Raw genomic sequence first — 25909 nt, 5'->3', positions numbered from 1 at the left:
AGAAAGAAACACGGGACAAGAAGTGAGGCATTTTATTGGATCTTTATAGATTCTGAAAAAAAAAATCACTACTTTTTAAATAAAGGAATTTAATACTCCCTGTGCACTGTTTCAAAGGTAGACAATATCAACCTATTTACAAATTAAGCAAGGTAAAGAGCAAATGGTAAGAGCACAAATCCATTTTATGGTATCTGCTGAAGTTTGGAAACTGTGCTGTCTGACTGTATATCATTTTAACCCGTTTACCGTTACACTGTAGGTGGAAAGTGCTATGGAGATAGGGATGCCAGCCTGTAGGTGGGAGCTGGGGATCCCCTGGAATTACAGTTAATCTCCAGACTACAGAGATCAGTTTCCCTGAAGAAAATGAATGCTTTGGAAGGTGGGCTCTATGGAATTAGACCCTACTGAGGTCCTTGTCCTCCCCAGGCTCCACCCTCAAATCTCCAGGAGTTTCCCAAACTGGAGCTGGCAATCCTATATGGAGATCCTGTAGGGTCTTCAAGGCAAAAGATGAACAGAGGTGGTTTGCCATTGCCTGCATCTGCATAGTACTCTGGTATTCCTTGGGGGTCTCCCACTCACATACTACCCAAGGCTGATCCTTAGCTTCTGAAACCTAACAAGATTGGGCTGGCCTGGGCCATCCAGCTCAGGGCATGACACCTTTATATACTGCACATCTGCATACTTTTGGTGTTTTGTATATATGCCTGATAAACAGTCTAATTTTCAAATGTCAAAATATAGTAGTATATAGTAGCAAAGGTGTCAGCTTTTGTTGCAAAGCAAGAAAGTAAACTAGGTAGAACTGAGTAATATATATAAATCATGGGCACAGGAACGTCTGTCAATAATAGTTCATTGGTAATGCAGGAATTGTTGTGTTCTCACTTTAAATTCAGTTCTGTGGCATTGTCAAAAAACCCTTTTTTGTTGTTGTTTTTTTAAAAAACCCATACCTATGTTAATTTGCTGCATTGAATCCTGAATGGTAGTGGCCACTTCAAAGTCTCTGTAAGGTCAGCAGGAATTAAAAGTTCCTCAACAACATTTTGCATTTTGTCTCGCATATACAGATATACAAATACAAAGGTTCTTTATGGAGAAAATCCAATGCAGTATTCAGAGAACAGTGAATTTCATTTATTACCTCTGCACCAAAATACTGAAGATAAATGTTTACATCTCGGGGGGTCATTTTCTGTGCTCTTGCAATGAATATCACATGTTCAGTGCTTGCAAACTTTGTTAGGAGCCACTTCGGTGACAACAGGACATAAACACACAAATGATAAGGCAGAGGAGAAGTGAGTTAATTGGTTATAGGAGGCACCTTTTTGTTCCTTCCTCTTTCTTTGAAGTTTTGATTGCTGCTACTTACAAAGTGTGTAATTTGACTTATTCCAAGTATATCATAGCAATACCTCCACATCATATCCAGTTTTCCCCTCTTGGTCCTTAAGTGTGGTCATTATGGATTCAGAACTCCACCCTGTCCTGTCAGCCTTTGCCCAGGTGCCTCTCAGTCAGTTCTAGTGCTGCATCTATTAAAGCCTCTTTCAGCAGTCACAGGGAACCAAGGCAGAGGGTATGCCAGCATCCTGGGCACCCTGGATATTGTGAAGACCATCATCAAAGAAGATATGGGGTTGGATCTTGGACAAGATGGGACCTTTGGGAGCTCCATCCATGAAGAAGGCTTCATCAATTGCCAGACCCCACTCTCGAAGAGTTTTAATGGCCCGAATGCCCATGTCACGGCCACTGCGGGCAGTTACCAAGTAGGTGCGGATGGGGGAGTCCTCTGAACCAAACCTCATGCACATCTTCCCAAGATGCAAAGCAAAGGCTTTCAATGGGCCCTGAAAAAGATAAGAGAGGAGGGGTTATTGAATCATTCCACAGAATTATTCCACAGGATGGAGAGGGGACAGAAACTGAGCAAATAATTTCTCCCAGAAACCTGAATTAGGAAGAGGATGATCCATCTTACTTTATCCAAGGGACAAGTGGTCACAAAAACAATTTAATAAGAATGGCAGAAAGTATCCACTTGTTTTGAGCATAGATTGATACATATGTTTGTGTGTCATGCTCATAATTCAACATATAATTGCGTCCACTGAAAAGTATAGAGTTTGAGACTGAACTGTGTTTGAGCAGTGGTCGCTTAGGCACAGAATTTGCCACCTATGTCAGTTATTAAATAATGAATGTGCATACCTAAGCTTACCCATAATCTCAGGCCTGTACTCACTAAACTGAACACATCCAGCCAGCTGGGGTTGCCAAGCACCTGAGAAAAAAAAAGTCCTGTCCCTTCATAGAGGCTTAATTGGACATTAGTAACCTCCATACCATGAAAAGCTTAACCTGGCCATTTACACACATGACACATCTATGAAAGGGGTAGGATTTTTTTTCTCCAGGCATGTTGGTAACCCTACCCACCAGCTACATACCACAAGGGGTTGAGTTAACTTTCTGTTCTGCTGACTGAGACTGTAAAAATGTGTGTGTGCTGCCTGGAAGGTTACAACACATATATGGTAGGTTTGTGTCCAACTTGGAGGGTCACAGGTTCCTTCCTATTGTCTTCCTATAAATGGTTATAAGTTGTAGAAAGCAGCAGTCACCCACATCTGCAAAATCAGTTTGTGTGTGTTCAGTGGGTACAGGAAAGGAAAGACGACAAGGAAACCCTATGAAGTAAAATAGGTACGCTTACATCTCCCATGGGCACAGCTTCCATAATTTTCTCATACCGAACAGCCTCTTCCAGCCCCTTCTCACGAAAGATGCGATCAGTTTCATCAGAAAAGAGTACTGCATCACCGTCAAAGACCACACGCAGCTGAGTGCTGGGAGCTTGTATCTCCTGCTGGAAGATGAGTGCTGCTGAAACTCCTGTATAATAAACAAGGTGACTGAAAGTGGTTTACCAGAGAAACCTGACAAATACACCCTGGCATAGCTCCAATTGAAATAGTCCATTCTCTAGTAAGAAATAGTCTCCTGAGCTTAAAGTAGGGAGGGAGAGGCAGATGTAGCATATCTGTAGAGGATAAACATGTAAGTCTGAGGAATGCTCTGTGGCTGCACAACCTCCTCACAACAAAGCATAATATTTCTGAAAAACCACAACTGATGGTTGTCATCAACATTCAGAAGGAGAACAATTTGCCTTTGAAGCAGCTGTCCGCATTGTGGGAATATTCACCAAATGGAGGTTGTGTGGGGAATAAAATTGCCAATCCCCAGTTGTGGGCAGGGGATCCCCCAGTTTGGAGGCCCTCCCCCGCTTCAGGATCATCAGAAAGTGGGGGAGGGAAGAGGGAAATGTTTGCTGGGCACTCCATTATTCCCCATGGAGACCAATTCCCATAGGGTATAATGGAGAATTGATCAGCAGGTATCTGGGGCTCTGGGGGAACTGAATTTTGAGGTAGAGGCACCAAATTTTCAGCATAGCATCTAGTACCTCTCCTCAAAACACTCTCCAAGTTTTAAAAAGATTGGAGAAGGGGACCCAGTTCTATGAGCCCCAAAAAGTAGGTACCCATTCATTATTTCCAACGGAGGGAGGACATTTAAAAGGTATGCAGTCCCTTTCAATGTGATGGCCAAAACTCCCTTTAAAGTTCAATTATGTTTGTCAAAACCTTGCTCTGGTTCCACCCCCCAAGTCCCCAGATATTTCTTGAACTGGACTTGGCAGCCCTAGTGAGGAAGAAGATAGGAGATGAACTGCAGCTTCCCCCTTCTCCTTGCTAGCTGGGTGGGGCAAAGTTTCTCAAGATATTTCAGAAATGTGGAGCAACACTGCACTGAAGATTCTTCCTCTTTCACAAGGGGCAGAGTTTTTGATATAACCAATTAACTTAGAAGTGTGCAGCTGAATTCACCAAATATACAATTTCACTGCAACTGCTGCTCACAGTTGCAGCTGTCCTTGGGCTTTATCTTGAGTGCTTGTAGAATTGGTGGCTGGACATGAGGGAGGAACGGTAGGCTCGGGATATAAAGTCAAAGGATAGCAGCATATGCACGAGCAAGTAAAGAGGAAGAAAAAAGGGGAAGAAAAAAACTGAAACAAACCTCTCTGAAGTGCTTTGCATACATCTGTCCTATCAGCAGAGAGAAAAAGCTTGACATTATGGGTTTTCAAGTATTGGGTAGAATCTTCTTCACTGACGAAGCAGAACTTGGAGATTTCCAAACCTTAAATGGAGAACACACACGGAGCTGCTTTATATGGAATCAGACCACTGGCTTATTAAGGTCAGTATTGTTTACTCAGACTGACAGCAGCTCTCCAAGGTCTCAAGCCAATATGACATATTTCACATAATCTACTGTCCAGTTCTTTTAACTGGAGGTGAGGGTAATTGAACCTAGGATCTTCTTCATGCCAAACAGATACTCTACCACTGAGCCACAGCCCCTTCTCACAAATCTCAATGAGGGTTGTAACTGGGAATGCAGAGAGCTTAATGGGAAAAAAAAACATGTTATTGCAAAGACTCATTAGCAGGGCCACGCCAAGATGTTCCACTCCAAGATGGCCTTTCAAGTGGCTGTTCCCCCACAGAGATGCAAAAGCAGCCAAACATGCATCGAAATTCTTTGTGGGAGGAATTCTGTGTGTGACGAAGACGCAGGGATGGGTAGAGAAAGGGTTAAGCATCCCACATACCCCCCTCAATTTGGAATTGAGTTTTAAAAATGGCTGTTGGAGCAATTAGAACACAATCTAATTTGGTCTTTATTGCGGTTAAAGTACAGATATACTCAATTGCTCATTGTTGCACATTTTTTCCATTCTCCCACATTCATCTACCTCAAATGGGAAAAAAAGTTATTTCTGTTTTTTTATTCTCACTGGTTAGCTTTGTGGCAAATTTATACAGAGTATGTAGTTATTTTTTGTTATTAGCTGGGTCACAGAGGTCTGCTGAAACTTGCATCCACTCTGAAATGAAAGTCCAAGGTGTATTTTTGCTCTGTGTTTTAAAATCATACTATATTTGTAACACTTGGAAACTGTTCCTATATGTCACTGTAGTGCTATTTGCCCAGTTAGCAACACTACAGCAAGTTTACTAAATGTTACACACAAATGTCTGCAATAAAAGCCTAATAACCAGATGCCTTGGTCCAAAGCAGCAAGGAAAGGAGCAAAGAAGTGATGGGCAGGAAGAGTTGCCTAAACGCTTCCTCTGTTTGATGCTTTCCTCTTCCATAAGAAGAGCCCTGCGGGATCAGACCATTTGTCAACCAGTTCTCACACAGTAACCAACAACAGGGCATGCATAAATAAATAAAAAAATAAACGCTGCTACTCATATATAAGGTTGCACCAATTTCCACCAATCCTTCCACATACTCCAACTCACAGGCTTCCAGCTGCTTGTCCGCTTTACAAATCCTTTGGTGACTTGGGAAGAGGAGATGTCTGTATGTGTGGATGGTTTTGAGTCTTTACTGGTGCTCATGTACAGTAGCACCCTTGTTTTCATCTATGATATGAAGGGGATAGCTCTGCTTCCATTGCTTTTCTTCCCCCCACCCCATTATATCACCTGTAGATTTCTTGCCATAGCTGTCAGAGTGTTGGACTAGGATCTGAGACGCCTAAGTCACACACACTCATCTTAACTCACCTATACATTTGTTGGTTAACTGACTTGATCTTTGTACAGCTCCTTGCAACAACCCTACGGAGGTTGGTTATGTAAGCTTATGTTTGTCATTGTTACTGGTTTGGGACTACTCAACTTGGCTTGACCTAGTCTTCCCCAGGTGAAACAATGCACTTAATCATCTAAAGGAGGTGGATCCCATAAAACTGTTATGTCCAAAATCTTCAGTTAGTTAACTGCACCATTATGTCAGTTACAGGTGCAGGAGAAAGCAGCTAACGTCCCAAAGAGTTTAGATTACCCTGCAGGCAGTTGGAATTTCCCCTGCCGCAGTGATAACTCATGGGTCCCCACTTGTTTCCCCATATTTTGGACACTTTGCCTGATGCAAAGGGGCTGCATATTCATCCTGTTTGCATACAGCTATAAAAGTCTGCATAGTATCAGAGCTCAAGTTCATTTATACTATTAGTGTTGTATCTCGTACTTGAAAGTATCCTTTAACATGTCTTTTTAAAAATGATGCACACCTAATTACTAGAAGGGAAAACTGTAAATGTGTCATCTTTCTTCTTCAAAAACAGAGGAAGGTGTGCAAAGCTGAATTTTTCCTAGACTATGGAAACATGGAATCTCTATACCACCCACCATATAGAGATTGTGTTTCCTTCCAGAACTGTATTTCTGTTTTACCCCCACCACCGCCAAAGAGCTTGTGAATAGGCTTTAATAATATCCTCACAACGTGAATTAGCTAACTTAGGCAATGAGCACAATGGAGAAAGCTGACTTCCAAGCAAATGAGGAGCAACCTACCATGCTGTTTAGCACTGTTGATGATGCGCATACCGCTCTCTGGACTGTTATTGGACAAAACAATAACATCAAAGAGCCCCTTCTCCTCTGGGTCTCTTTCAAGAAGCTTCTTGTTCACAAACTGCACTGCCTGAAAGAATAGCAAGAGATACAAAAGCTGTTGGTTTTACAAGACTTCAGTATCTAGTGGCCGTGAGTTGATATGCTGTGGTTGAAGACAGCTATAGTATTCCAAATGTGGTGAAGGTAGTGTGAAAGCTTTGTCAGCACCATGAAAACAAATATAGACCGTAGCCACACACTGTTGGATATTACATGGTCATTGCACTATGGTTGTTCGCAACTGGATTATTTTGTCTGCACAGGAAAATCCAGCTGCAAATGACTGCTGCAGGTGCAATGATAGCATAGCATCCAATAACATGTGGATATAGTTGTGCATTTTAAAGACAGCCAGTACAGTATGGTGATTAAAGTGCTAGACTGGGGGGACTGAGTGTTGAATCCTAACATGAAAACATAAGAACATAATAAGAGCCCTGCTGGATCAGACCAATAGTCTATCTAGTCAAGCATCCTTTCTCACACAGTGGCCAACTAGTTCCTCTGCATGGCCAACAACAGCATAGAAGCTGAGGCCTTCCTCTGCTGCCTCCCTGCTCTGGGATCCAGAGGATTTGTGCCTCTGAATGAGGGGGTTCCCCTCACTCACCATGGCTAGTAGTCACTGATACACTTATCCTCAATGAGTCAATCTGATCCCCTTTTAAAGTTGGTTACGCCTGTAGCCATTGCTACATCTTCTAGCAGCAAATTCCACATTTTAATCATTCTCTGGGTAAGGTAGTATTTCCTTTTTGTCCATCCTGGACCTGCTGCCTATCAGCTTCATTGGATGCCCTTGGATTCTAGTATTTTGGGAAAAAAAGCTTTCTTTGGCTGGATACGTATGGCCAATTTGGGCCAACACAGGCACCCCCCACAACTGGATTAAAAAGGCGCATTAAAATGCGCATATCTGGGCTCTGGCTGGCACTCACCCTTACATCGTAGTCCGCCGCCTGTATGCCACCTTTAAAAGCCACCAGTTACTCACTGGTGGCAAATCTCTGAGGTGCTTCCTGAGTGCCTTTCTTGGCCATCTGAATAGCCGTGAAGTGCCTCCCATGGGCTTGAGTGGAGTGCCCACTCCTCTGGGGTGCACACAGCCCATCCATCTTCTGGCAGTGGGGGAAGCCCTGTCTGACCGCTCCGGAGCACCTCAAATTATGCAGGTTTTCTTCTGAGCTGAGAGGCTGCTGCTCCAAGCTGCCCATCTCTACCCAGCTTTTGTCAACTCTATCAGGCATCATTTTATAAACTTCTATCATGTTCCCCCTTAGTTGCCTCTTTTCTAAACTGAAAAATCCCATACTCTTCAATTTTTCCTAATAGGGAAGGTGTTCCGACCCCCCAATCATCTTGGCTGCTTTCCTCTGTACTTTTTCAGCTCTGTTATGTCTTTTTTTTGAGATAATGGTGACCAGAACAGTATATAGTATTCCAAATTAGATTGCACCACAGATCTATACAGGGGCATTATAATATTGGCTGTTTTATTTTCAACTCCTTTCCCAATAATCCCTAACACAGTGTTTGCCTTTTTTACCACTGCAGCACACTGGACTGACACTTTCATGGAGCTATCCACTATGACCACAAGACCTTTCTCCCTTTCAGTCTCAAGCAAGTTCAGACCCTATTAGCCTATACTTGAAGTTGGATTTCTTTTTTGTCCAACACTGGACAATTTTTTTGTCCAACACTGAACTTCTTTTGCCACATCACGCCCCACTCACACAGTTTGTGGAAGTCCTTTTGGAGCTCTTCAGCTTTGACTTTCACCATCCTGAATAATTTTCTGTAATCTGCAAACTTGGCCACTATACTACTCACTCTTCGTTTCAGATCATGTATGAATAAATTAAATAGTATTGGCCCCAATATCAATCCTTGTGGGACCCCACTGCTTACCTCCCTCCATTATGAGAACTGTCCATTGATTCTCTTTGCTTTCTGTCATTTAACCAGTTTTTAATCCATAAGAGAATCCGTCCTCATTCATTCATTTATTTATTGAGGCAAGTTGGCGTGAAAAACCTCAGCTTGAGACCCTGGAGAGCGGCTGCCAGTCTGAGAAGACAATACTGACTTTGATGGACCAAGGGTCTGATTCAGTATAAGGCAGCTTCATATGTTCATATATATGTTCATATGTTCATATTTAATTATTGCTTCCAGTGGTTATCTTATATTGCTTATTTTCTGATGATGTGCTGATTGCTGCTGCAACGGAAGAGGAGTTCGCATTCCACCTCCACGCTGTACTCCAGTGTTTTGATTCAGCTGGCCTGAAGGTCAAGCGGGAAAAGTGCCTCTTGGGGGTCCCAAAAATTGACTTTCTGGGCTACACTGTGGACGTTAGCGGGATCCACCCAGCACAGGAGAAGATCAGGGCCATCTGTGATGCACAGGCCCCCATCAACAAGGCAGAGCTACAAGCCATTCTTGGCCTCTTGAACTTTTACCACACCTTCCTCCCCCACAAGGCAGTGGTGGCCAAGCCCCTCCATAGGCTCGTAGACAAGAGGGCTCCATAGGTTTGGGGCTGCCAGCAAGCTGCTGCATTCCAGGCGGTAAAGAACCTCCTAACCTCTAACAACTTGCTGGCACACTTTGACAAGTGGCTGCCTGTCGTTTTGGCCTGCGATGCCTCTCCATACGGGGTGGGTGTGGTCCTAGCTCATGTGCTGCTGGATGGCTGTGAGGTCCTAGTAGCCTGTTACTCATGGACTTTGCAGAAACGGGAGCGCAATTATGTGCAAATTGACAAGGAGGGTCTGGCCATAGTGGCAGGGGTAAAAAAGTTCGATGATTACCTCTATGTCTGGTCCTTCACCATCCTGACGGATCATAGAATCATAGAGTTGGAAGGAACCTCCTGGGTCATCTAGTCCAACCCCGTACACAATGCAGGAAACTCACAAACACCTCCCCCTAAATTCACAGGCTCTTCATCGCTGTCAGATGGCCATCTAGCCTCTGTTTAAAAACCTCCAAGGAAGGAGAGCCCACCACCTCCCGAGGAAGCCTGTTCCACTGAGAAATCGCTCTGTCAGGAAGTTCTTCCTAACATTGAGCCAGAAACTCTGCTGATTTTCTTTCTCCTTTGGGTTACATTTTTCCAGGAATCCTCCTCCTGTGTTGGGTTCTCTTCTAATTGCTGAGATACCATTTCCTCTACCTCCTCTTGTCCTTTCAAGAGCACCTCATGCGTTCTGTCAAGAAAATTCTCACCTTCCTTTATACACTGCAGTGTGGACAATCGTGCCTCCAGTCCCTGTATCTTCTCTTCCAGCAGGGCCACGAACTTACATTTGCTGCAAGTGTAGTTCGTGCTACTTTCAGGTAGAAATACAAACATCCCACAGTCTTTACATGTCATTTCCTCTGCTCCCTCACCAGCCATACTGCTGCAATCCATTTCAAAATTTTCTTTATATTCACTTCTCTTTAAATCTCACTACCAACTGCCACTTGAAACTACTTGTTAGTAACTATCCACCTTTCTACAGAACCCCCAGGCTAAGAGCCACAGGCCAAGAGCCCTTTGGCTCATGCCAAAGGCTCGTGCCTCTGGCAAGGATGAGCCTTGCAAATTAAAGGCTCAAGCCCCCACCCACCTTTGACTCAACAGCCAGAGCAACAGCAGAGGGTGGGGTCAGCAACTACCCCCAGGCAAACAAGCTCTCCTCACTCAGCAACAGCTACACAAAAGCAATCAGAAACCCCTCTCCAGCAGGCACCAAGCACTCACACAGTTCCCTCCCCCAGCAACCCTAGGTAATGCTCCCCAGCAGTTTTAGAAAAGCAAATCAACTCTCACTTTACCAGCAGCTCTGTTCTAGCTCCAAGCACCTTCCTCTACTGCAGCTGAGCCACTTCTGCCTCTGGCAAGGATGAGCCTTGCAAATTAAAGGCTCAAGCCCCCAACCACCTCTGACTCAACAGTCAGAGCAACAGCAAAGGGTGGGGCCAGCAACTACCCCCAGGCAAACAAGCTCTCCTCACTCAGCAACAGCTTACCAGCAGCTCTGTTCTAGCTCCAAGCACCTTCCTCTACTGCAGCTGAGCCACTTCTGCTTCTGGCAAGGATGAGCCTTGAAAATTAAAGGCTCAAGCCCCCACCCATCTCTGACTCAACAGCCAGAGCAACAGCAGAGGGTGAGGCCAGCAACTACCCCCAGGCAAACAAGCTCTCCTCACTCAGCAACAGCTTACCAGCAGCTCTGTTCTAGCTCCAAACACCTTCCTCTACTGCAGCTGAGCCACTTCAAACCCTTGCTTGGCATCTTTGCCTTCGACCACCAAATGCCCCAGATGCTATTGCCCTGGGTCTTGCAGTGGTCCATCTTCTTTGCAGGGTACCAATATGCCCTCCAATACCGCTCCGGAAATGCGATGGGCACAGATGCCCTGAGCTGCCTGTCGCTGCCATCAGGGGACCCAGATCCTGCTCCAGCACACCAGGTCCTGCTTTTTGAGTCCCTCCCGGACTGCCCAGTACATGTGAAAGACATTGCCCGCTTATCTACCAAGGACAAGATCCTTTCCTGAGTTTTGGACTAGGTGTGGAGGGGATAGCCCACCAGTTGGGTGGGTCCAGATTTTACAGCATATGCGTCCTGCCAGGATGAACTTTCGGTGCGCAATGGGTGCTTGTTGTGGGGGACTATCAGTGAATCCTCACCGCGCTGCACGAAACCTACCCAGGGATTTCACGAATGAAGGCACTCACCCACAGCTATGTCTGGTGGCTGCTGATTGATGATGCGATTGGGTCCTGTGTCGCCCAATGCCAACCATGTCAGGAGACCCGACCAGCACCACCCTGCACTTCGGTTCAACATTGGGAGTCCACATGTGACCCCTTCTCCTGCCTGCATTTGGACTTTGTGGGACCCTTCCAGGGGCAGACTTTCTTTCTTATAGTGGACTCCTATTCAAAATGGCTGGAGGTAGTCCCCGTGGTGTCTACCTCCTCCTGTGCAGCCATCAGCGCCCTCCACCAGGTCTTTCCATCACACGGCCTACCGAACACTATAATCTCAGACAATGGGAGTGCGTTTACTTCAGGTGAGTTCCAAGACTTTTCGCCCAGAACTTAATTAGACACATCAGGTCAGCCCCCTTTCACCCTGCCACATATGGCCAAGCCGAAAGGATGGTGCAAACAACTAAGAAATCACTCCACTGCATCATCCAAGGGGACTGGGAGGCTCGCCTTGCCAAATTTCTTTTGGCCCAGCATGCTATCCCCTGCACTGCCACCAGCCACAGACCAGTGGAACCCTTAATGGGCCGGCGGTTGTCCATCCACCTGAACCGGCTGCACCCAGACTGAGCCCTAGACCTACGGAGATGCTGGAGGTGCTCTGGGCACCCCGTGGGTTTGATACAGGGGTCTTAGTCTTTGCTAAAAACTTTGGGGGCAGCCCAAATTGGATCCTGGCCAAGGTCACCCGGGTTTTGGGGTTGGTCATGTACGAGGTGACCACGGAAGGCGGGTCCACCCTTAGGCGGCACATTGACCAGTTATGGTCCCATGCGACTCTGAAGGTGGAAGTGACATAAAGATGCATGTGTCATAATGCCCCCCAAACCCCACCTCTTAACCTACTCCATTTCCTCCACAGACATTTTTGCACAGCATCATAGGCTGCTAAGCAAACCAAGAAGTTGGTTGCTCCCCCTTTAGGTTGACACCCCCCATTATTTTAAAATACTGTTTATAGTTTTGTACAAAACTGGGGAGTATAGATGGGTGCCCACATGGTCCACATGAGAAGGACACCCATCACTATTAGATATATGATATGTATAAGGCAAGTTGTAAAGCTGAGTTCATGCTGTAAATGAAAAGTTCACTGTGACAGCTTTTAGGAATGTATGTGAGTCTCTGATCTTCATAATATTTCACCAACAAACTACTCAGGTACTTACCCTTACTAAGTTTAGAGTCTCTCTTTAAGATATAAGATATGTCACACACACACCTCCAAGTACTTTACCTGAACAAAGGCAAAGGCTGTCCCTGGCTCCAAGGATATATTTTCATTGTCTTGCTGATGTTTCACATATTCATCCTTGCCCTTCGCCAAGAAAATTTCATGTTCTTTTTCCAGGTTGAAAATGGCCCTTGTCGTTACAGCGATAACCAGAGCTTCATTTGGGTCTTTCTAAAGACAAGAAGCCAGGAACAAATAAGGGACAGATTTAGCTGACCTTCTGGCATTCATCAAGAAGAAGACGAAAGCCACAATATAACTAACAAGAACCAATATTTGTATATCTTCTGTGTATTTGCACTTTCTTCTCATCAAATACACGGCACTTGCATTTTCGGGATTTTAACAATTTTATTGGTTTCAAGAAATTGGGGATAGAGAGTAGGAAGGGATAGGAAATAAGATTACAAATTAGTCAGTCTGCATAAAAAAATACTTTCAAAAAATACAAGTCTACATCTGCAATACTTTCTTAAAATACATAAATTGTCATATATTATTGTCTTTAAACAATGCATCATCAACATTTTGATATTTTATATTGTAAATATTTTTGTTAAAATATCTATTGAGATAGACAATTCCAATAAAGGCAATCTTGTAATACAGAGTACAGGAAAAAGGAGATATAAGTTCACACCAGAGAATCTTAAGTCTTGAGTGTCTAGCCAGGCATAAAATTTCATCCAATATTTTCTTGCTTCTTCCTTAGATTCCCCCGCCAACAGCTGGGATAAAAAGTCCAGCTCTGCTGTTTCCAGAATTTTTCCCACCAAGTCCATTTTCGTGGGGATTTCCTGAGTTTTCCATCTCTGCGCCAAGAGAATCCTGGCTGCTGTGTTAAAATGTGCCAACAAACGTCTCATTTCTTTGGAATAGTCCTCAGGAAATACATTCAATAAAAATAGTTCTGGTTTGAATTGAATCTGTTTCTTCATAATCTTCTGTAGTAATTTGTGAGCCATTTTCCAATAGTCCTTCACCATCTCACATGTCCACCACATATGATAAAAAGAACCAGCCTGTTTAGTACATTTCCAACATTTGTTAGACATATTAGTACAGATCTTACACAATTTCTGTGGAGTCAAGTACCATCTATAAAACATCTTATACAAGTTTTCTTTAAAAGTTATTGACCTAATTAATTTAATATTGAACTTCCACAATCTCTCCCATTCTTCTAATGTAATGTTATGACCCAAATTTTTCGCCCATTGGACCATACAATCTTTTACAACTTCGTCTTGTGTCTTCATCTGTAGTAGATATGCATATAATGTAGAGATTAGCTTTTCTTGAGGGCCTAGGAAGATTTTGTCAAATGGGTATTGTTCTGTATTAAAGCCTGTCATCTTGTCTTTGACATACCTAGATTCAACTTGCATTCTCAACCACCAATTCATTTTAATGACCATGTTTTCCAACTCTTCTCTAGATTTCAGCGGATTGTCTTTTCCCAACAGATCATCATATCTATAACTCTGATTAGGTTTTAAAAGATTTGGATGAGTAAATGCTTCCACTGGAGAGACCCATCTTGGAATTTTTTGGTAAATTCTCGTTTTTAACCATGACCATGTATGATACAAAGATTTCCGAAACCAGTGGTTTTTAAAATAGGAATGTCCTTCAAGTCTTTGATACCATAGATAGCATGCCATAGTGAGATCATGTCCCTCTAACAACAGTTGTCTCTTGTCATTCAATAATATCCAGTCTCTTACCCACAAAAGCACAGAAGCTTTGTAGTACAATTGCCAGTCTGGAAGGCCCATACCTGCTCTTAATTTGGAGTCTTGCAATGTCTTTAGTTTGATTCTAGGTTTTTTGCTTTGCCAAACATACTTGGAGACCATCGTATTCAATTCTTGAAAAAAACCACTATTTAGAAATACTGGAATAGTTTGATATAAAAATAGTAACCTTGGAAGGATATTCATCTTTTTTGAGGCTATTCTTCCCATTAAGGATAAGTTCAAATCATGCCATTTTTCCAAAGCTTTTTTAATTTCTTTAAGTAGTTTATCATAATTGTCTATTTTTAAACTGCTGCACTTATTTGAGATAAGTACACCTAGATATTTGATTCTTTTCTCATACAAAACCCCTGATTTTTGTTGAAGAGACTGGATTTGTTCCATCGTCATATTCTTTGTCAAAAAATTTTTTTGTGGTAATTGATCTTCAGTCCTGCCCAGTAACCAAATTGAGTGATCTTGTTTACAAGACAGTCTATTGAGTCTATTGGTTGCTCTAATATAAAAACTAGGTCATCTGCGAAAACTCTGTTTGTATTGTTCACCTTTTATCACCACTCCCTTGATACTTGTGTCTTCTGTTATCTTATTATTCAATATCTTTAGAGATAGAATAAAAAGTAGTGGTGACAGTAGACAGCCTTGTCTTGTACCCTTTTGAATATTAATTGCTTTTGTTAATTTACCATTCACTGTCACCCTTGCTCTTTGAAAAGAGTATATTGCTTCTACTGCTCTCAAAAAATTTTCACCACATTCCATACCTTACAGTTGCCGTAACATAAATTGCCAACGAACATTATTGAAGGCCTTCTCAGCATCCAAGCAGATTAGTGCCAGTTGTTTCTCTGGATTAGCTTCATAATATTTCAAGATATTACAAACTGTTCTGACATTATCTTTCAAGTATCTTCTAGGAAGGAATCCAGCCTGGTCTTGATGTATTGTAGACTGTAGAACTTTCTTCAAACGTTGTGCCAATATTGCAGCAAAGGTTTTATAATCCACATTTAAAAGAGAGATTGGATGATAATTTTTAATATCTTTCAAATCCACATCTTCTTTTGGAATTAAGGATATTGTAGCTTCTTGCCATGAAGCTGGTATTTGGCCTTCATCTTGAATCTTTTCAAGGAGACGCTTAAATGGTAACAGTAAAGACTCCTCATAGGCTTTGTAAAATTCCACAGACAGTCCATCTGGGCCCAGGACTTTGCCATTCTTTTGGGATGCCATTACGTCTCCAAGTTTTCTTATTGTTATTGGTTCATTTAAATTTTTTTGCTGTTCCTCTGTAAATTTGTTATTTTGGTTAATGTAATCTTCTAAATCTGTTTTGTGAACTTGCTTATCTTCATATAATTTTTATAGAACATATATTTGACATATCTCTTGTTTTTGAGCTTTCTCTTTCTTATTTTATCTTTCAAGACCGATATTATTCTTTTGGCCTTCTCTTTTCTCATCCTATAGGCCAACCACCTTCCAGGCTTATTGGCATGCTCAAAAAATTTTTGTCTTGCATACCACAATTTTATCTCCATCTCCTCCATGAGTAACAAGTTCAATTGGTGTTGTATTTCTTTCACCTTATTTTGGAACTCATGTCTTGTTGGTTGTTTTTTAAAATTCTTTTCAACTTCTCCAGCTTGTGACATTAGTTTTTGAAAGTTTTCAGTTCTTTCTTTCTTTTTCTTGACACTATATCTAATTGCAAGGCTCCTAAAGTATGCTTTAGCAGTATCCCAAACTACTTGCATTTTTACATCTTGCATTATGTTCTGTTTGAAAAAGAATTCCATTTCAACCTTAGATTCTTTGAGAAAGTCTTTATCTTTCAGAATTGAGGTATTTAACCTCCATGATCTTCTCATTCGTATACCTTTGAACTTTATCATTACAGGGCTATGGTCTGAGATAACTCTTGTTTGAATTTTTGTCTCAACTAAATCTTTGATCAAATTTGTAGAAAGCCAGCACATATCAATTCTTGACCACTTTTGGTGACTAGGAGAGTAACAGGTAAAGTCTTTAGAATTTGGGTATCTTGTTCTCCATATGTCATCCAAATCCAATTCTTCTGCTAGTTTCCAAAAACTTATTGGCAATTGAGGACTTTTGCTTTTAATCTGTTTATGCGTTTTTGTCCATTTGTCTATCAGAGACTGCATTAAAATCTATTAAACAATATTCCACATATTCCAAATTTGATAGTTTAAGATGTAAATCTTGAAAAAATTTCTCTTGTTGATTATTTAAGGCATAAATATTTGCCAGTAGAATTTTTTTTATTGTCCACTGTAATTTCCACTAATAGAGTTCTTCCATCTTCAGAAGCGTACTGCAGTTGTGAGTTGAATTTATTCTTAATATATATTGCCACTCCTTTTCTTTTTATTCATGTCTGTTGTTGTAAATAAGCCACCAAGTTTCTTATTTTTCAAAAGATGTTGGTCTTTAGTTAAAATATGGGTTTCTTGCAAACAAATTATATCCATTTCCAATTCTATCAAATATCTGAAAGTCTTCCTCCTTTTTACAGGAGAGTTAAGTCCATTCACATTAATAGAAACTATTGAAGCCATTATGATTTTTTCTTATCACTATCTTTTTTATCTTTTTTAGTCTGCTGTCTTGTTGGATATCTCCATGGTTCATTTGGATTCTCTTCACCAGAGCTTTCTTCCTCCTCTTCATCATCCTTCTTTTCCTTGCCCTCTTTTTCCTTCACTCTATCCAGAAAATTCTGAGCTTTGAAAATGGAGTTTATCCTGTACCTATTTTCCTGGTAAGTAAAAGAAGGCCTTCCGGCATTAGCCATGTATAGGGTATTTCTCTTTCTCTCAGGAAAGCTATTAAAGCTTGGTATTCTCTCCTCGTTTGTCTCACCGGCCATGGTACCTCTCAAAATTTTCACCATATTTCCAGCTGTCATCATAGGTTTATCTCTTGCTTTCTTCAAAATATCATCTCTGGTCCTCTTTCTTGTAAGCTTCAAGTGGACTTCGCTGGGTAGTTTGTTCCATCTTGTAAAACTTGATGGCACTTGTCTAACTTGATCAAACTCTTCTTCCATCCTTTGAGGAGTCACCTGTAGAATTTCAGCCAAGGCTTCACTTAATATTTTCTGCAAATCTTCAGTTTTCTCTTCTGGTATGTTTTGAAACCTCAACATGTAGGCAGCTCTATCTATTTCCAACTGCAAGAGTCTAGAATCATGTATGTTCTGTTCTTTTCCCAGTTGTTCCATCCTTTGTGTATTATCTGTCACCTGGGCATCTAATACTTTTAAGGCTTTATTGGTCTCTGCTGTCTGTTTGCTGTTCTCCAAAAGCTCGTTTGACCTCTGCCATCTGTTCAGCAATATTATCTACTTTGCTAGTCAGTTGTGCTATGGCAGTCAGTAAAGAATTTTCATCTCTTTCATATCTCCCTGCATGGTTGTAAATTTCCCTGGCCGCGATGCAGAATTGGGTGAAAATATTGGTGGTTTTCCTTCTCGATTTTCTTTTTTTTTTACTGTTTCTTTAAAACCAATCGCAGCTTTATTTTCCATTCTTATTAAAATAAATACACTCATAGCCACCAGGTCTGTATGATGCCTCTTCAGAGTTTGTTTTGGAACTCAGTATTCCTGTTTATAACAGATAAGATAATCTCTGCCAGGCAATGCCATTATTATGGAATGGTTTTAAAAGGAAAACAGCCTTCTAGCTTCTATCAACAATTTGTCATACCCAAAACAATAGTAAAACTAATGATAAACAGACTTTTTAGTAAAACACGCTTAATACCACGTAGCCAAAACAGTTCAGTTCACTACAACAATGAATCAGTATAGCAAGTCCTCTGCCAATGATAGTTCAATTGAAATCCAAGTCACTATGGAATCTTCCAACTGCTTCAAGGTATAAATTTGTAATCCAGGGCTGAATGCCCTATTTGTAATCCAAAAACGAGATCAAAAATTAAAAATTAAACAAATAACCCAAGAGAAAAATAAAAAACACAGGTTGTACCAGGCACTCCCAAAGGAAAAAAAAAATAGTAAAAATAAGGAAGACTCCAAATTTGATAAGCAAAGAGAGGAAGAGTGAAAAAATAAATCCAAAGCCAAAAATATTCAAACCATATCAAAAATATTCAAACCATGAATAAACAAAAAAAAGATAAAAACAAAATTAAAGGGTTATATCCATAACATCGAGAATCAAAAGATTATAATCCACTTTAGAAACTGGCACAAATAGTCTTCTTTTAACCAAGAATCCTCTTATGTTTTATGGGTCAATATACAATGCCCATTAGAATTTAAAAGTCAAGTTGGAGCTCATAAATTTGTTCAGAGCACTTCAGTCTAAGCTTCAAATTGCTTCTTAAGCCAGCTATCCTTCACATCCATATATGCTTACAAACAACTTTCCCAAAGTCAGATCTTTTTCCCCAGAAGGAAGTTTAAAACAAATCAGTTAAATTCAGCCATCAAGTCTCTTCTATATTTAAGAATTGGTGTGATTCTTCTCATGCAGGTATTATAGGCATCACCAGGATAGGCAGAAACTTTTAGAAGCCTTGAAAGAGAAGGAGCGAGAGTCCCCCCCCCTTCTCTATCTTTTGCATCTACTTGAATTCCGCATCAGCCCCAGTTCTCTATTTTCCTGCTTGTCAGAAACAATGCCTTAGAGATCAGCAAGAAGAAGAAAGAACACTTACAGTCATAATAGTAGAGATGCAGCTTGTCTTGCTACTGCAGAGTCGCTTAAGTCAGAAAAGGGAAAGGAAGAAGTTGGCAGTCAACCCTCGAGCCATTTAAAAACTGTGATCGGAACAGCGAGGCTTGGAGCGAGCTGGGATCGGGGGGCAGCCGCCTCCGCTGTCACCCCCGTTCAACCGCTTGAGCCCCTGCCTTCCAGGACCCTTCCTGGGTCCCAGAGTCGAGTCACCCCTCGTGGAGGACCCCTCAACAGTCCAATTTAGAAGCGGCTCTGGACGCACCGGTCCGAGCCGCTCCTAAAGATGCGTCACTGAAACCGGAAGTCCGGCACTTGCATTTTCATTGAATAAGCATTGCGTGTGCCTCTCCTCCAAGTGTCAGAAAGATACAATTGTATCCATGCAGCTAGCATTGAAGATGAAGTGGCACTTGAACAAAAATATCAGGATTTGAACCTATAACCAAAGCTACCAAGAGCCATCATGCCCCCCCCCCCCCCACAACGGCAGCACACTTTCATACTACCTAAACCAAATCCAAATCATAGTGACCAGGGCACATGCCTTGCCTATTTTTTGCCCTACCCCCTCTGCTACTATTCCTATAGCAGGTCTACACCACCACCACCTCCTTCTAACCAAATCAAAATGACTCGATTAGGCACGCCTTTTCCTTGTTTCCTCTAATCTGCTGCTTGAAAGGCAACTGGACATAAAATAACCATAGCTCAGATAAAGAACATGATCACTTAGTCACCCAGGATTTTAACTGTGAACTCCTGATATTTAACAGGCCTGTTTCTGCTGGACAGGCTAAAAAGGTATGCTTCATTTTATATTATGTATGCTAGAGTAGCATCTACTAGAAACAGAAGGCTGGAAAGATAGGATTCAGGGTTAGGACACAGATTGCATAGCACTTACATCTGTCAAAGTCCTGGTAATCCTTTCTCCATTGCAAAGTGCCCTTGTGAGAGGAAAATTTATCAGAAAAGAGATGGAAGTGAAGGTCATGCTAAACGCTTCCTTGCTCAGTCTCTTTACTGCTGAAACTTTCCACTTCTCATTTTGTGAGGTAAACAGGAGTGTGGAACCCCACAGACAGAAAATGCGCTTGAATGTTTTGGTTCAAGTCCTGTTGAAGTGGGATCTGAGGTTTAGAAACCCTTTTTTAAAAACTTGGATTAAATTAACATTGTTTAGGATTACGAGCCAGCAAAAACAGATGAAAACTGGCTCACTTGAATACATAAAGCTGTATTATACAGAGTTATATTATTGATTCATATAGCCCTGGTAAGTCTGTTTCAATAGTAGCTCTCCAAGGTCTCAAGAAGAAATCTTTTCTACCCCTGCTACCAAAGAAGTGGAAATGTCTGGAATTAACCTGGGACTTTCAACATGCAAGGCATGTGCACTCTCACTGAGCTACAATTGAGTGGTTTTCTTTTCCATCACATGGCCAGATTGATTTTCAGCCTTTGCTATGGAGAGCAACACATATTCTGAAAATCAATCTGGCTGTTCAACAAGCAAATAGGAAAACAAGTTCACTGAGCATCTGGAAATATGTGATATAGGAGATGGTCCCCCCATTAATTAGCAGCCCCACATGGCTAATTTGAAGAGTTATTATTCTTTTTATTAAGGTATTTTTGTGTTGCTTTTCTGCCCAAAGGGCTTACAGAAATTTCCAAACCAGATTGAACAAGCCAGCAAACATCAGCATCAATCAAAACACATCATGGGCTGCTTCCACACTAGGTTGCCAAAACATTTGGGGGGAAATTGTCCCTTTAATAGAGGCTCAATGTGCAGAAATGGACAGGTGAAGGTTTTCATAGCATGGAGGTAAATAACATCTCACTAAACCTCTATTAAAGGGACAAGACTCTCTTTCACTAGGCCATCTGGCAACCATGTTCCACACAAGGATTTTTCCTGTGCAATCAGCTGAATGACCCTGCATTTTGGGAAACATTCACCTGATTCATGAGCCTCCTGTTATTTTCTTCTTTTAGATGGATTAAAGGAAGCGTGGAGCTTCTGGGTGGACACTCCAGCCGCAGCTAGTCTATGGAAAGGTGAAGCTAAGCTCCACATTCCCACCCTCCCATACATAAACAGGCTTTATCACTGTTCTTAGCTGAGCCATGGTGTTCCTTTAACCATAGGTCAGCTGTGAAAGGGAAGCAGGGAGTTGCTGGGCCATGGTGGGGCCACTGCAGTTATCCTCATGTGGGCACTAATGCACCAACTCCACAAACAAAACAGGCAATGTTAGTGGCAGTTAAAGCAAAGAAAGGGCATACAGTCACCATCCTTGCCTACCTCTATCCTGCTTCTACTTCTACAGTGAGAGTATCTTTTTCGGCCCCTGTGTAGAAGTAGCTCTGGGTGGATCCTTGTTCCTTGAGCTGGCTGTTGTAGGCTTCAGGCTGTGTGCCAAGAGCCATTTGGCTCACACCTCTGATTTTTATAACTGCACTCAGGAAGAAGACAGAAGCTCAGCTAGAAGTTATTCTAGCTGGCAAAATGTTCCCCAAAACACCAATTTGCTTCTAGTGCTTCTAGGCACTAGAGGAAGTGTTTACCCTTATAGCTTAAACCTTTGCAAGAAGCAGACACAGACCAAACATTCAAAATACTGAATGTAAAGTATTGTTAGTTTACCTGTCTCACACTGGTGTTTATGATTGTATTTTCAGAGTCTGCCATCTTCTAGTTGAAGAAAAGAAAAAAATATTTGAGGCCTTGGAGGCAAAAAGAGCTGTACGTCACACTGCATTCTACTGATGGATCGGAAATATAGCATTTATCAACAGTAGAAAAAAAGAGAATAGATGCCATGCATGGTATGCTTTACAGATCATTTCAGTGGGTAGCCGTGTGGGTCTGCAGTAGAACAATATTTGTGTGTCCAGTTGAACTATCGAGATGAATAAGATTTTGGGGATAGATGCTTTCGGGAGTCAAACAGGAAAACATATGGGTATTCATAAGTTTATCCTATCAGAGCAAATAACTGGAAAGGGTAACTTGGAAAAAAACAGGATGCTGCTTTTAACAGAAATTGCTGCTTTTAGCAGAAATTTAAACAGAAGGGACATCTGATCATAGATCACCAACATCCCACCTAATTCAGCCTTTGCACTGTCTATGTCAGGGGTCCCCAAACTTGTTGAATGTGAACTAACTAGTTTCCTCACTGTTAAAACAGCACCTCTAATGAAGGAGGAAATTGTATTATGGAACTTCATGCTCATGTAATAAAATCAGTTTAGTTAGCCTTAAAAGGAAAGACTGACAGTGCAGTTCTAAGCAGAGTCACACCCTTCTAAACCCATAAGGGTGTAACTCCACTGAGGATCTGACTGTAACACAACAACAGGTGCAATTATATGCATTAAAATTAGACCTGTTGATGCATTAAATTGGGACTAATTAAACAACAAGAATGCCACTCTTGATGAATCCTCTACCAATCTTTGCTGAAGTGCAAGGAGTGCAGCGGGTTTGATTCAGGCCTCAGATTCAGTGGGAGCTCACAGGAGCACAGCTCCTGAACCTTTCTGAGAGTTCCTCCTCCTTCTGAGAGTTCCACCTACTTGTCCATTGAACAGTATGTGCAGCTATACAACAATCCCTGGATAAGCTCCACCACCTATTTTTCTACAAAATAACCCCTGGTTTGATGTATAAGGAGCCATTATAGCTGCAGCAGTGCAATAGAGTTTTGTGTCATTAATGTGGTGTCCAGTGGGCAACAAGTGGGCAAAACTAAGCCATACAACTTTCGTGGAAAAATGCTTATGAATGTCAGAAGAGCCCTGCTGGACTAAAGGACAGTTTAGAATGGAGCTTAGCTCCACCCACCATCCTGTATTGGCTGCAGGCAAAATACATTCACAAATCTGCTCAAAGCCACTCCACAGTTTTCCCAGTGAGTCAGATTAAAGGAAGGTTTTCTTTAATCTGGATCACTGGAGAAAAACATGAGAACCTCACAGGTAGTACCCACAACTGGGTGCAATGTCATGCAGATGCTCCCATAAAGACACAGGACTTCTTGCTATCCACATGAGATAGAATTCCTATTTGGAAGCAACACTGGCTTCTGTTTCCTGTTGTAACCTCTCTGTTTGGTGACTGCAATGCTAACGTTCTATCTCTAGAACAAAGTTTGAGTCCAGTGCCACCTTTAAGACTAACGAAGCTTTATTCAAGGTATGAGCTTGTGTGTACATGAACATGTCTTCTAGAAAGCATCTGAAGAAGTGTGAATGCATGTGAAAGTTCATACCTTGAATAAAACTTTGTTGCTCTTAAAGATATGACTGGACTCAAACTTTGTTCTGCTGCTTTCAGACCAACATGACTACCCACTGTAGAACCATCCCAGCTGCCCTTTGGACAGCCTGTGGGCAGCATTTTTCTTCCCTCTGTTCTTGCTCTACTTTCCAAATTTCTTCCCCCACCAATGACTCCTTGCAGGGTCTCAGATTGTATTATACAGGTGCCCTATTCAAAAACTGCACAAAGTACAGAAAAAGAGGAAAAAGTAGATCTAGATTTAATCCCCTACAGAAATTCTTTTAGTGGTATCCAATCCAGCCAATATTACTTGGCTATTATTATTTCGATCCATCACAACAGAGAATCTTAAATTAGCAAGTAAAAAACAATCAATGTAATATAGCCAAACAGAGATGGTTTTGTAGAAAAATAGGTGGTGGAGCTCATCCAGGGATTGTTATGCAGCTGCACCTACTATTCAATTGACAAGGTAGGTAGGTGGGGGGGGGGAGGAAAGGGGGCATCAGAAAGGTTCAGGAACAGTGCTCCTGTGAGCTCCTGCTGAATTCAAGGCCTGGCTATAAACACAGTTTCTTCCCTTGTCTTTCCTAAAGCCAGACAAAATATTGGGGGGGGGGGGGAGCCTGTTGAATAATCAGTCTGTAATATGTCTATTACAAAGCAAATCCTACTGACTTGATGCAACATGCTCCAGAAAATATGTTTAGGATTGCAATGTTCCAATGCAATCCCAAACAGAGTTACACCCTTCTAAATCCATGGAAGGCTGTAACTCCTATTAGGATAGCAACATAAGAGTCTGGAATTGCAATTATAGGTTACTTGGAAAGGTATTCTAGTGAATGGACTTTACTTCTGAAAAAAGAAGGCTATGATCAGACTGCATGTGGTTTAAAATTCCAGGCAACTTAGGCTTTTGTTTAGTTAGGTGTTAGTTGAGGAATTCACACACACCACTTCCTGTTGTCTCAACACTGCCGAATTTCTGTACATTCTTCTAACTCTTGGGTGACCAAGTGTTATTTATCAGTGTGGAAACGTTGTGCACCATTCATAGATGGGCTTAAAAGGGATCATAAGATTGGCAATTAGTCCCAATCATGATGAGAACAGTTCAGTAAAGGCTGAGGACAGAGCTGTGTGTCACTCAGAAGTAAGCAAATATATACATATATATATATATATATACACACACACACATATACACACACACCAGCCACATGCACATTTCAAACTTCGTGCTGTAATCGCGTACTGCAGCAGAGGCCACCAATTTCCATAAAATGCCAGCAGTCTCATTCTTTTTAGCATAGCCCTCAGAGCCCGTTTGCACGAGAGAGCGCAGCAAAATCAAAAAGGTCCAGTCTATACAGAGGACCGGGGAGATGGGGTTAAACTGCGAGAGCTTCGCATCTTCTTTTAAAGAGCGAACATTAACGGGAAAGTAGAAGGACGCCCACCAAGTTTGATATTTACCTCGTAATCTCTGTGAAACACATTTAGTAGGCAACGGGCGGGTTCCTTTACCAGAGTAGCGAGCGTTTAGAAAAAATCAAGAGATGCAAAAGTCAAAAACTCACCACCTGCCACCTCTCAGTGCAGCGTCTCTCAACAGTAGCAACATCCAAACTACCAACGTTTGAAAATGATGCCAGTTATATATTTTTCAGTCCTGACAGACTGCAGAAGCCGGTAGTGGTTAGAGGAGGCGCCTAGCATTATGGGATCCGCAGTCAATTCGTCAGGGAGGTTCTCTCCAGTTATAACAAAAGGACAAATGAGGGACTCTGTTTCCCAGCCTGCCTTACGCTCAGAGATTGCCAGGGTATGGGGGGGGGTTTAGTGCGGTGATGGGTGGAGCCTATTTAATGTAATAATGGGGTTGGGCTCTCTCGATAAAGGGGCTTATATGCAAGCAACCTTAAACCGAGAGACAAATTTTAGGCTTTCTGTAGGCTATCCTATCATTTAAATAGTTTATATATCCGTCATAAGGTTTCTCTATTTTCGGCCACGGCGGTGGCTTTTTATAACTTTGTGCAGCCCTTTATTTTCAAGACCATAAAATGCAACTGTGAAGTCTAACCATGCCGCAAGTCCAAATTCCATAAAAAGGCAGACTTCTTATACACACGAAAAGGGCACCACAAACATTTATATAAAGAGATTGCTTTGTTAAGTGTGCCTCTTCCCTGTTCTATTCGTTTATGCTAGGTAACGATTGTTTGAAAAGCAAAAAATGAGACATTTTTCCTGAGCTGACTACTACAAACAAGTGATCGCTATGGCAAATCTCATTTTAAACACTCCTATTTAAGCTGTAATAACTGCTACTAATTAGGAATATTTCTAACCTTCCAACCCCCAAAGACACTTTCATCAGTTTTTTTAAGAGCTCAAAAGAGGATAGATGGCAAAAAAGAGAGGTAACCCTAGTCTATATTCTTTATTTAATCTCGTTTCAGGGCCAGCTGTCGATTTCAAAAGTCCAGACAGACATATCAAAGACTGCCTTTGAGCATGTGAAGAGGGCCTTTTTTCCTTGAAG

At 41.8% G+C, this 25909-nt stretch overlaps 1 protein-coding gene across 2 annotated transcripts; it reads right to left on the bottom strand.

The window, feature by feature from the left end:
* Positions 1–1127: 1127 nt before the first annotated feature.
* Positions 1128–25180, bottom strand: LOC132589905 (cytosolic 5'-nucleotidase 1A-like). Of its 2 annotated transcripts, none has more exons than XM_060262690.1 (7): positions 24942–25180; positions 21718–21765; positions 12575–12742; positions 6465–6594; positions 4105–4227; positions 2735–2913; positions 1128–1868 (listed from the first exon to the last, which is right to left on the bottom strand). In XM_060262690.1, exons 2-7 carry the CDS (start codon positions 21760–21762, stop codon positions 1566–1568), a joined length of 948 nt encoding a protein of 315 aa, XP_060118673.1. In that variant the 5' UTR covers positions 21763–21765; positions 24942–25180; the 3' UTR covers positions 1128–1565. The 2 variants fall into 2 exon arrangements, with proteins under 2 accessions (XP_060118673.1, XP_060118672.1); XM_060262689.1 differs by having other exon boundaries at positions 24938–25107.
* Between the last annotated feature and the right edge of the window lie 729 nt (positions 25181–25909).

This window comes from Heteronotia binoei, chromosome 21 (assembly GCF_032191835.1).
Source record: "Heteronotia binoei isolate CCM8104 ecotype False Entrance Well chromosome 21, APGP_CSIRO_Hbin_v1, whole genome shotgun sequence".
Classification (NCBI taxonomy): Eukaryota; Metazoa; Chordata; class Lepidosauria; order Squamata; family Gekkonidae; genus Heteronotia; species Heteronotia binoei.
This window is presented reverse-complemented; position numbering and strand designations above follow the sequence as displayed.